Source organism: Ciconia boyciana, chromosome 1 (assembly GCF_034638445.1).
Source record: "Ciconia boyciana chromosome 1, ASM3463844v1, whole genome shotgun sequence".
Classification (NCBI taxonomy): Eukaryota; Metazoa; Chordata; class Aves; order Ciconiiformes; family Ciconiidae; genus Ciconia; species Ciconia boyciana.
In genome coordinates this window covers 148,039,096-148,052,099 of record NC_132934.1, presented here as the reverse complement: position 1 = coordinate 148,052,099, position 13,004 = coordinate 148,039,096, and the positions used below count along the sequence as shown (strand labels likewise).

The window sequence follows — 13,004 nt, the reverse complement described above, 5'->3', positions numbered from 1 at the left end:
TCTGTGATAAAAATCAATGTAGCTCATGTATTGTCTAGATTATATGTAAACTGGGCATTTCCTAGAAGCTGCAGTAACTTAAATATTCCACTACCCAGGCACTCGTGCTACTGATATAATATCATTGTCTCCTATTCCATTGACTTTCTAAACACAGTTTGCTGTACAATATTGTTTTTCAGGAGATGACCCATTCATGGCCTCCGCCACTGTCAGCTATTCACACACCAGGAAAGGCAGAACAAAGCAAGTTTCCCTTCCCAAACAAGGTAAGACACGCAACATCATGTAGAACCTTGCCTCCTGCACCTCAAAATCTGTCCTACATGAGCCCTAACTAAGTGTGTCAGGTCTCTGGGCTGCGGTTGATGCCGTGCTGATGGCCTCCTCCATGTGTGTGCCAGTATCCCCTGCCTTTTCCCTGCTTACAGCCTCTGCAGGGCTACAAGGTCTTGTTTGCATATCTCCTGGCAGCAGCACTGATGCTGGTGTGTGGGTCATGGGTTCCTCACCGCAAGACAAAACTGCAGGTGTCCAGATGTGGTGCCTTCTGCAGGCACCTGCTGAGGCTCCTGACTGGTACCTCAGGGCACGTACAGCTGCTGCGAGTCAAGAAGCTCCTGCTTGCATCCATTGCTCCTGCTTCATTTGGCTTCGCTAGCCAAGATTTTTGTTGAAACCATTGAGGTCTGAGGTGGGCTTTACTAATACACTGGCCTCTGCAGTCGGGGGCTGAGGAGTGGGCGTACATCCCCTGCCACCAACCTGGCTTCAGGGGCAACTTTGCTAGAGAGGCAGGCAGCCCAGTGCCATGATGCCCAGAGGGGCCACAGAATTATTTGCCGGGGAACTATTTGGTCCCTCAAGGCACCAAGGCCACTGGTCCTGCTGATGGTCCCTTGAAACCAGCTCCACTATCGTATGTGTGTCCCAGGGAGGATGCAGTGTGGCATGGTAAAGCTCATCAGCACAAGCTTGGGGAAAACACATTGTTTATACTTGGTAAGTCAGGAGGGAATGAAATCAGCTAACTTATGCAAGAGCCAATAAAATTTTCACATTGTATCACCATATAGTGTTTATATGCCACAAGCATATTTCATGAAGTGTTCAAGCTTGAAAGATGGTATTGATGCTGTTTATAGCCTTTCTCCTGTTAAAGCAAGCTCCTTTGGTAACTTTTAAGTCCATTCTGCAAAATTTAGTGTGGGGAACAGTTATAACCACAAAGCCAAGAAACCTTCAAGATTTGCCTACACTAAAACTGCTTTTCCATGGATGAGAGTGTCATGATTTTGAAGTACCAGGGGTGTAAACCAAAACAACTCTGGCATGTTATGAAAGAAAAAGAAGGAAATAACTCACTGTCTATTTGCTCGTTGAAGGCAGACAGCTGATTGAAGATGGTAGGCGGGCTAGAACCTTGTTACGTTAGAGTAAGTCCAGTAGGAGATAGATGGATCAGCAGCTTACAAGCAGATGAAGTGCCCAGATATGGATGACAAAAACGAAGTGGTGCTTGCAGCTCTGCAGCTTCTGCCATAATCACCACCACGCGATGTGCTTGCGTGGCACGCGTGCAGATGTGCATGGGCAAGGAATGCACCTATCAGCGTATCTGTGTGGCCATCATGAATGCAATTCCTCACAACTAAATGTATTGTGATAAATACAGGAATAGGAGAACCACAGACCATAGGGCAAAGATACGTGAATAATGGTTGATATTGACTTTCTCATCTTCTCTCTGCCTGTTCATCCATCTCTCTGGGAAATATTTTAATAGCTCGAACTGCAGAGCCGTTTCAGAGATCTACCATTCATTTTTAAAGAGCCTTTTCTAGGTGGTTTCCTTTTCTCTTACCAAGTAGAATTTCCATTTTGTTTAAGCTTAGGATGGACAAGATTTCATCTAATAATAGATGAGCATATTTTTGTACATATAATAACATCACGACTGTATTGTGGCCTAGGTGGTCTGCGTGGTCAGACATTAGTGTGTGAGATGTTTCTCACACAGAAATTGTGTGAGATGGGGAAGAAGTACCTAACAAAACTCACCAGAGTCCTGGAAAAATCGTGCATTACTGGCCATAGATCATGTTGATTTTAGACACCACCTCTATTTTAAAGTATTTTAAAATAATTAAAAGCTACTTCTGTGGCTTACTCTGAATCTGTACAGTCACAAACTGTAGAAGGCATCTGCTTTTCAGGCTCCAAAATGCAAAGAATGGTTTCCTAATTTTTCAAACATGTTTTTGAAACTTTTGTAAGCTAGCTATTGCTTTTCACAAAGTGTGGTGTAAAATCTTTATTGAATCTCATAGGGGATGTCACCATAACTCTTAGGAAGCTTTCCCACAGGTAAGCTACAGAGCTGTCCCAACTTGTTAAAACCTAAGGACTACACCAAATTGTGGTGGATCACACATTATTCAGATAAATGGGCCTGTCAGTTAAGTAGTGGCCAAGGCCAGCAAAGAGGCTAAAAGGCTAAATTCAAGGCATTGGCTTCATCTCTTAGTTCCAAGCGATGCATGGCACTGTGAATTCATTTCCAGTCTTTATAGCAGTACTGAGAGATCAGTTCAGTTCATTTGCAATGTCTCTTCCAGCCACAGAAGCAAGTAGGCTGCAATCCTTTTTAACAGAAGATGGTTCCTAAGTGTAAAGATACTCATCATTTTGGGAAGGAGAAAAAGAGAAGCTTGTAGGACTCCTGCCCTGTTGCAAGGATGCAAATCATCCTTACTTTTCTGTCTATAAAATCTGAGCGTCAGCATCATTAGTTCCCATACATGCCACACTGCTTTTAACCTGCAACTCGAGTAATTAGTGATCTGACAGCTTGAAACTTGAAATTTATTAATTAGGCTATTAAAGTTGCAAAGGCCACAGCAACTATAGCTAGACTGGTTTGGAAATCAGTCTAGTAATAAAAGCTAAATAACTCAGGTTTATATATCACAAATATAACAGAATTGCATGTTTGAAACTGCTCACGTGGATGTGTTCATCTCTAGAACTATATGCTCTGTGGATGGGGGGATGTATGTGCATATGCTGTACCTGTATATGAAATCAGACCTCATTAACATGGAAGGTCTGCATTAATGCACAAGAATGGAAGGAAAGTCCGGGTCAGGTTTGACACATGCGGCAGTGCCCAGTAGGTTTCCCAGCACAGCACTGCTGGGCGAGCACATTTAGGGAACTGTCCTTTATGTAATAGAGGGCATAAAGTTACATTTCATCCTTAACTTTGAATTTTCTTTCTCTGTGGAATTTACTAGGAAGGGGCAATGACGGTCTCTTTATTTCTTGTTTTTCAAAGCTTAAGGATAATTGAATCAGTGTGTGATGTGACAGGCTGTGTGTGCTTTCCTTTCTCCTCTCTCTGTCACACTTTGTTACATAGAAATGATCAGGCATTATTTGATTGTAATTTTATTAAAAACATCTTAATAAATAAACTTTAAATGAATAATTAAATTTGGTAAATAAGAGCTCACTTGATGCTTGTGCGAATGAGCTTTCATGTTCAGGCATTAATTTTCTACTCTTGTGCAGGAAAAAAATGCTGTTAATTCTGCTGCCTGCTTTGGTCTCTTTCTTCATTTTTACTGTGATTTCATGTCGTGAAAGTTTGATCAGGTGTTTGATTTCTAGTTATGTGTAGGTGATATTATGGGATCAGCCATCATTGTGTTATTTGAGAATTAATTTATCCACTCCAGGAGAACTGCTGTCTTGTCACAAAGCTATTGGGTGATTATTCTCAGCAGAAGCTAAGTTATCACAGTGATGTTATTCTTTAGTGCTCCATTCATTTACTTTTTCCTTTCTTGTTGATTGTAACAAGCTGGAGCGATTGCATTAGAAAATAATCTCCAGAAGTGAAGGCTTCACCTTTGTTTTTTAAGTTACATAAAGTTGTACTTTTTTCCTACCTCAGTGGGAGCATTCCCTATTTCGCTATGAGATTTTTGTATTAGCCTTTATTATTAAGAATAATTTGTTGAGAATCAAGACACCTATTTTAAAGAATCTGAGAATCAAGACACTTACTTTAAAGAATCGGTTAAAAGGAAAAGTGAAAATGTTATAGCTCCTATGTTTTGCTGATGTCAAATTTGAGACTATGCAGAGCCAATTGCAGAGGTAAGATACTGTGCTAGGCAGTTAAAAGGGAGGGTGCATTCTTTCTGAGGTTGATGAAAATGCAAAAGAGTGAGCAAGATCCTTGTTTAGCAGTTTCAAACACTTTTACAAACCCAAGGGTATTTCCATCAAAATGATTGTATTCCCCCAAACTTCTCTAGGTACATAAATTCAGTATTCTGGAAACTGCACATGCTCTAATAGCCTACTTTTATTGGCAGCCTGGTTGGCTACTAGAATAGCATTTAAATTCAAGTGTACATGTCACTACATCACCACTGCAAGCCGATCCTGACTTCTTAAGATTATATTCACTCACCAGAAAAAAACAGGCTTTAATATCCTTTCATCAGAAGCATTCACAAAAAGCTGAGGCAATTTGTCAAAAGTAGGCAATTTCAAATTATTGAGAAATTATTGTCGGCATGTGAAATACGGTACAGATCTTTTCATACTGCAGTTGAAGGTAGAAACTTTTAGGGCTTGCCCAAAAATTTGATGTCTCGCATTTCAGGCACGTAGGATGGCAGCGAATTGCAGATGTGTATTATAGCATAAAAATTACAGATCAAAGCCATACAGTCTGAAGAGCCTTGACTCCAGAGCAAATGATGCAGGTCGAGGGGATTTGACTAGCCGAGCCCTTGAGACCCCAGTGCCTGCAGTCCAGCCAACCTCCATTTAGAGGTGCCAAGACACTCTTGGGGCCCCGAACCCCTCAGGCATGGTTCTGAGTGACTCAGCAGCAAAATCTCAGCTCGGCCGAGTTGGAGCATCCTTGAGCTCTCTGGGGACTTGCAGTTCCTTTCTTGATGAGCTGTGCATTTGGATCATCATGCAGCCTCTGTGGACCAGGGATCTGGTCCAGTGCCCGATTCCTCACCGAAAATAACTGCGTGTGTTGCTGTGGGTGCTTGGCCTCTCCAAGCAGCCTTTACTGCAGTTGTAACTGCAGCATGTATATGGGGTGGTATTCCTGTGCATGTCTGGGTTATTCAGAAGCAGAGTTACATACAGGACACCTTCCCTGCTGTCATCCATAGCAAAGTGTTCTTTTTTCCTTAATTTAAATATCTTTTTGTTATAGTTTATATTTGTATTTCCCTTCTATTAATAGGCTTCTTTTATATTTTTATGAATGCAAACACATTCTGTGAGTAAAATATGTGGACATTTGCACATGAGGAACAAATGGTCTGATTTATTGCACCGTATTCATAGATATTGCGGTTGTGATACAAGGTTGACCTGGTAATCTTGGGGACCCAGAACTAAAGTCTGTATTTCCATTCTCCGGTGCTGTCAATATCAACATGTAAAAAGGAAAGACCAGCTGTGCTACTACCTCAGGAATCCAATGGTCCATGAAACAATATTGGTCTTCCCTCTGTCTTCTCATCTAAACTTGTAGAAGATAATAGTCGAGTTTTGGCTGATCAATAAATGAATAGTGAGCAGGAGAGTCGTAATAGCTATACAAGGAATTGCACCATTAAAGAGTTGTTGTGAAATAGGTTTACAAGCCTTAGAATTAATGGATTTTCACAGAAATATTGGATTTATTCTTGTAATTGAAAATGACTTTGAAACTGAATGAACAATTAACAATGCTGTTCGTATTGTTAAGGTAATGTTCAAGCAAGTATTGCAGCTAAAAATTGCCGTAAAAATAACACACCATACCTTTTTTCTATTATTACTGTAGGAGTCACAACAGGGATCTACAGGACACAGCAATACAAGTAAGTACCAACTCATTTTCTGGCTGCATTGGGTGGAGGGGATGACGATGACTATGAAAAACAAGTGACTGATAGAGTAAGGCACCAGTAGCAGACTGGGACAGCGCAGAGCCTCAGCAGGCAGTACTTGCCTATGGCCAGATGTGAAGAACTGCACTGAAGAGTGACCATCAAAATGTCAGCTCTTTTGGTGGACTGGGAAGAACAAAAAGGATTCATTTTGTTATGGCCATTTCATTACGTAGATGAGAAAGACTGAAAGGGCAAAAGTGGCTTTTTTAGAAAGCCAGAAAAGGGCTGACCTAGTTGCACGGGCAGATCCAGACTGCCAGAAAATTCTGCGGGAAGACTTGTTATCATTTATCTTTCATAGGCAATGGTATATTTTGTGGCTATTGCACAGTAATAAGCTACATAAATCCTGCCAAACTAACATCAGATAATGTCTCAAAGACCATATGGCCATGGGTCTTTTTGGCTAGCAGTGTGGGCAGGGGAGTGATGTGTGCTTGTGTGGCTTCTGGTTGGGGCTTTTCAGTGGACTCCAATTTACAAACCATGGTGCAGATCAGCAGTACTTTAATTACATTTAGTTATGGTAAAAAACTTAGCAGCTGCATTGAAAGGAAAGATTGAGTTGTTCTGCGAAACAAAATATTAATCCTCTCCCCTGACACCTCTGACTGTTGAAAATGTTGTCTTGCATATTAAAAATACATGATCCTATCCTGCTCTCAACATAAAATCTTCCCAACCAAAAGAACTATTTTGCTATCTTCCTGACCTGTCAGCCAGCACAGAGCCCTGTTTGCAAATTACAGGGCTGTGACTGAAGATGAAAAATGCCCTGAGCTGGTAGGTAGGGCTTTGAAAGTAGCTGGTCACCCACTGCCTGAGGGAGAAGGCATCCGGAGAGACAAGGCTGGGAGATACAGGCTATTAAAATGGTGGGGCTCATTGCTGGGGAAGGGTCGGCATGTGGAAGACAATGTTGTGAAGAAACATGCACTGGTGTCACTTAATTGCTGGCATCGGTTTGATATTGCTGTGAGTACCAGCACTAAGGAAATAATAAAAGGCAAAGGGGATGAGGTTCTGTCAGAAAATAATGAATACAGTAATGAGAGAAGGAAGCACAAAAGGGCTATAACAGAGAGGGCTATGCAAACAAACACAGAGTTCCAAGCACGACAAACACACCAGCTGAGCTGAGGGCTTCGCGATGACATCAGAGGCCACAGTGTTTGGCCACCTTTGGTCATAGTTTCATTTTGAGTATTTCCTTCTTTCAACACTTGAATGAAATAGGTTGTTCTGCAGATCTGGATTAGGAAATCGGTCCTACCTCCTTACGACTTTCCTCTGCTCCTTACTCCAGGGGTCTCTGACCTCACTTTACTTCCAATTCCCCCATCTGCCCTCCCACACCACAGTACCTCCAGCTTCTTCTTATCTCCTCATTCATCCTGCTCAGCAAAATCAGCACATATTTGCAGCTGGGCTGGAGCTGCACTTGGTACTGCCTGGCTGATGGCAACCAAACCAAAGAACAGCTGAACCCGTGCAGAAACATTTTCTTCATTGGTGGCAAAAGTTAGGGTCGCTGTCAGACACCCAGACACTTTTCCTAACATTGCAGAGGGAATCTGACTACCTCTGAGACCTGTATTCGTGAAGATTCCTGTGAAGGTGCCAGAATAAGACATCGAATAAGACACAGAATGAGATACAGACCTTACCAGTCCTGTATGTCAAACTCAAAGGAAATTTGGGAAAAAAAGGATTTGATGTGAGGAAATGCTAGCGAATGACTCTATGTGGGAAAGAAATCTAATGGTCTATGTAGTGTGTTATCCAAATGCACATCTTCAGAGTCCCAATTAGCTGTTATTTCCCATTGCACCATGTCTTCTTTGGAGTGGCTCTTGAGCCTGTCATTTGCAATGGGTTTACTCCAGCTGCAAACATTGTCTTTCTCATGGATAACATTTGCATTTCTCTCATCCTTCCGCCACAAGGAAATCAAAGCATTTAAAAATCCATAATGGCAGAAGTTATACTCCTCTGTCACAATAAATATTATTTATCCCTGTTACCCAGAAAGGGAACTTGGCCTGGTTAGGTTGAGTGATTCACCCAAATTCCAACTCAGAAGAGACAACTCCTTCTCTGGCCACCCACTATTCAACGGGGAAATCCTACAAAAGTTTGTTTGAAATTTATTTTGAAATGGGAGAAATCTGGCCACATTTCATCTGGTTGTACCTAAAAAGATTAGGAAAGGAATTGTGTGAGATGAGGTCAAAACTAGCAAAGAACTCCCAGCTCTGTGGCTAAGGATCTGAGGACTGATGGTTTCCGCTGTGTGTTTGTAGAGGCATGTGTATGCATACACACACTCATACACAGACAACCCCCACACACATACACACCCATTTCAGAAGACATACACAGTGCTTAGCACCTGAAATAAAGTGTGCTAACAGCAGTCCTGTAAAAGGGGCAAGGTGGGTAGCGTACTCTTTGTCAATTCCTAACAGACTAAGAAAAACAAAGGACAACACAAAATTGCCCATAAGAAGAAGCCAGAGCTAGAGAGGATTTAGCAGTTCAGCAAATACCAGCCTCCCACAATGGTACCTGAATGCATTTGGCAGGTTACATGGAAAATGGAAAACAAATCTTAGTCCGGCCAAGAGTCAGTGTGAAAAAAACAAGTTGTTCTGACAGATAATTCCCTTTTACATATGCTTATCCAAAAATCTTATCTGTACTGTATCTGTGACATTCAACTATGCTTAGTCTATACACATGTTTTAAATTTCTATGATTCAGTCAAGTGAGAACAAACTTGGTAAGAACTGATAAAGCATTAATGGCCAGATTTTCTACTCTGATAGGCCGGACTGATGCGTTTCTACCATCTGTACAAGCTTCGTCCTCCCCCTCCACACAGAAGTATGTTAAGTGACGATTAGCATAAAAGCAGCTGCAAATGCTTACTGTAGGGTAATTCATTAATACCCAGTTTGGCTAAATCACAGAGATTCCCTTTTCTCCCTCCTCACAGTACTTATGCTGTTTCCTTTGTTGCTGCATTAACATACATTGCTGAAAGTAGAACTGATGTGAACTCTGCTAGCAAAGCACTCAGGAATCCATATTCCCCCTCATACTCAAACAAACCAGTGTTCATGGTAATAATTCATCACTTATAAAAAGCCTAAGTTACGAATAGAAAATCTTTGAATATATGCCAACTGTTACTGTTGGTTTCTTGTTCCAAATTAGCATAATGCAGATGAGCTCCAGGGCTCCAGGAACCCTAAGGCTGACAAACGTATACTGTAGCAACAGATTTCTAGCCAGCGAGTTCATCATCTGGATATACTTTCTGAGGTCTCTGCTAAAAGTGAAAAGTGCCCTAGAGATTATGGAGCGGATGTATTCCATCCTGTGTGGATGCCCAGCTTGTGCCTAAATTTTAGGTGCCTTTAGCTGTCCTCCTGCAGTAAGTGCTTAGCTTCCCTAGAGGTCCACAGAGAGGCATCAGTGGTTTTTAAGTCATCCAGAGCTTCCCCCATCTTGTTCACTAAAGTTTAGGCACCTAAGTTGGGTAAACACAAACCCTTCCACAGGGGAGGACGAGATCTAAAAGCACCACGGCAAGGTGTTTGCAATACCTAGAACCTCTTCTGCAAGACATCCATTTCCAGATGGTCACTGTCTAGCGTAAGTCCTTCAGCTTGCTTTTCTGTACAGCAGTGGAAGGACACTGGTAGCAAAACCCTGCCTCTTCTGAAAGGCAACAGCAAGTTTTCCAGAGGTGCCCCTTACAGCCATTGCCAGCACCCCAACACTGTATGGAAACTGAGGGTGAGGACTTGGAGAGCAGCAAATAGATGATAAGTAATGCTCACGTGCATGAAATAGGTTGGGGGCTGATCCAAAACCCACTCAACTCAAGTCAATGAGCAGAAAATCTGACAACACCAAAAGAGCCCGACCAAAATAAGCACTTCTCACATTGTTTTTCAGAAGGCACAGGTGGATTTTGGTTTAATGAAGCTCATTAAAAGGTAATGGAGAAAAACACATCCATCAGTAAACCAGTCACACTCAACCTCTGCGCCTCCTTGTCTGCTAGGCAACATAAACTCATGTGTAGACAGCTATTAGCATCCAGCGACAACAAGAGGAGCAGCAGCTGCACAGTCACTAGGTCCAGAATTCAAGTTCAAGGTGATTCAAGTGGAGCAGCATACCCTATACATCCATGTAGAGCTAAACAAAAATCTTACACTGAAGTGTAACTCTCTCTGGTTACTCAGAGAGCAATAATTACAGCAAACAACATCAGCCTTACTTTTGGGGGAGCGAGCAGAGAAAGGAGGCAGAAAGACTTGGCCTAACGTCACAGAAGCAGTACAACCCTCCCCACCAGCTAGCAGCCTGCTTCCCTGGTGTCTGTGCTGTGTAACTAACTTGTGTTGGGCATGTACATGATTTTGGACCCAAGAAGGGGATCATCACAAGCCAACATGCTATGCCAGGACCCATGTGAGTCATAAGGAAATGTGAAGAGGCATCACTTGGACCTCTGATACTTCTCAAGCATTTGGGTACCTGACTTCTCCTGGGGTTGTGTGTGCCTAAACCAAAATATACAACATAGCAAAGAGGGCTTCCCCAGCCCCCACTTACTGGAGCTGAAGATCAGATGCTTAATCTGTCAAAATGAGTGGGAACCAAAACATCCACTGGCAGAATTGTGTCCTAATCACTGCCTTACTAGCTCCTGCTGATGCTGTTTTGCTTTGTGTGAAATAATTACCATTCCTGGAGCAGGGTTTTGGAGCATGTGCATGTTGGATGGGATGCACTCTCAACAGCAGAGCTCTAGGGCCCTAGAGAAATCCTTTCCATGGCTCCAAGGTCTGCTATCCCTGGTAAAGCTTGTGTCCTCTAAGGAGCCTCTCTTGTGGACTTTCCTCACCTTACGTTTCCAGAGTACACATGCCAGTGACAAGAAAAGTCAAGTGAGGGTTGACTCCCCCCTTGCAAATGCTCCAGCACTGCCCCGCAACCCTGTGATTGCGTCGGAGGCCGTCTGCACATGTGGCAAGAGTGGTCAGTGTTAGCAATGAATAAAGCATTGACGTGTCACATCTGAGCAGTTTCCATATTGGCCCATTTCTGATGTCATTTTCTTCTTCTTTTTTAAAGGAAAAAGTGATGTAGAGCCAAAGAGTCCAGAGAAAAGCGCAACCCATACATCGTAAGTCACTTTTGCGTTTAAGATCGGAGAAGGCAGCTGTGTTGTTATCAGATTTGTTGGGCAAAATAGAATTTGTTTGTTTTCATTAAGATAAAGCTCCTTCACTGATGCTTTTCTTAAAAAGGCTTTTTAGATAATGACTAAACATTAATTATTCCTAGAACTTTTGCGTGCTAGTAATTCAGAGATCTTTGCAAGTGAAATGGCTCCACATCAAGCTGAATAGATGTGAGATGATTTTTGTGGGTGTGTGAGGCTGGCCTTTACAACCTGACTTCAACATTACCTTAATGCTGCCGGAGTTTGTCACACTTGCTAAAAAACATCATGTCACATATGCCTTTGATGTACTGATGTAATTTTAAAAGACTGCAGTCTGCAGCTTCACCTCTGAATTACTTGAAATCCAATTACAGCTATCTCTGGTCTCTCACAATTTTGTTGATGTTTTTGAATTAACAAAAGAAGTCGAGAAATAGATAGGAACAGGCACTTGTAATATATCAGTGTTCACCTTCACTCTGGTGCAACAATAGAAGCTTTTACCATTTTTAACTCTAGTATACAAAGGACTGAATTGTTTTGCCAACATAAACCAGTCTATGAAACAGATGGGCTGCAAGTTAAAAAAAATAAATAAATAGCATCAGTCTCCCAAACTGAGCTAGATAAGTGAATTCCTTTTATAACTACCAGGCAGGAGCATTATGAATTTCTGCAAAACCATTCACCTTTTTAATCTCATTTGAGGGAGGGAAGTTCTTGTAACAGGCAGTCACATGAATTTTAGAGTGCATCTTGCCCATAATTTATGTTTTCTGATTCCTGTTATTTAAATTCAGAGCATTATATCATGTAAATCTCGCAAGATGTCACCATTTGTTACATAGCCAAAAGTAGTCACAGAAGGAGGTACAATAACGGTGATTTATTGTGGGATGTTTTGATTTCTGCTGCAAATACGCATTAAAAATCTTATGGAAATGAATCTAGAAAGATTTGACATGGTGTAAGAAATGGCTTGTCCTGCAGATTGTGTTGTGGAATGTAATTACAGTATGTGAGCATATTTAGCCAAACTTATTAAATGAATTAAGCATTAGCAGCCTTATGCCTTCTGATAGTATGATTGCTGGGAATGGTTAATAGAATGATTCCAATAATTACCATTTTTAAAAATAATACCGCAATAAAGACCAAAAGAAGAAGGGTTTTAATGCCATCTGGAGGTATTTTGGAGAAATGAACACATTTATTCTTGCTGATATTTAGCAATATGTAAAATATAAGCCATCCTCCAAAGTGGTTTTTCTAGTTAGATGCTATTTTGTTCATGAGGAATGTTCTTTACTTTCTTCTCCTTCATTGGATTAAAATTCCCTAAGATCTCTGAACCCAGAATAGGGGTATCTCTGAACCCAGAATATGGGTTCAGGGGTACACCCCAATATGTTTATGGTTTTGGTTTGAGACTACATACTGTGCCATATAGGGTGCTGTCTCAGATACAGCAGACTTCAGAATCTGGTTAGGTGTGAAAAATTCCTTGCCTAATAAGAAATCTTAGTACAACCTTCTGAAACTGTGCTGTCTACTAGATATAGTATATTTGTAATGCTTATCTTTAAATTGTTACTATATGCTGAGGCTACCCCACAGCAGATATTGGTTCCCAGAGCAATTTTTAGAAGTAGAAACGACTGGTTACTACTGATAAATGACTGTATTCAAGAAGCAGAGGCCCTTCTAGTTAGAGAAATTATTTGTGTGGAAAAGGAGGCAGGAGAGAAAGGAGGAGATGAGAGGAAGGGAAGCAGCAA

The 13,004-nt window shown here is 41.5% G+C and overlaps 1 protein-coding gene across 1 annotated transcript in view; it reads left to right on the top strand.

The window, feature by feature from the left end:
* AFF3 (ALF transcription elongation factor 3) overlaps positions 1–13,004 on the top strand; it is a 278,904-nt gene that overhangs the window by 144,963 nt on the left and 120,937 nt on the right. The window contains exons 5-7 of the mRNA XM_072855188.1: positions 183–269; positions 5,870–5,906; positions 11,133–11,184. Of these exons, the coding sequence (XP_072711289.1) occupies positions 183–269; positions 5,870–5,906; positions 11,133–11,184 (176 nt within the window). The remainder of the gene's footprint in view (positions 1–182; positions 270–5,869; positions 5,907–11,132; positions 11,185–13,004) is intronic.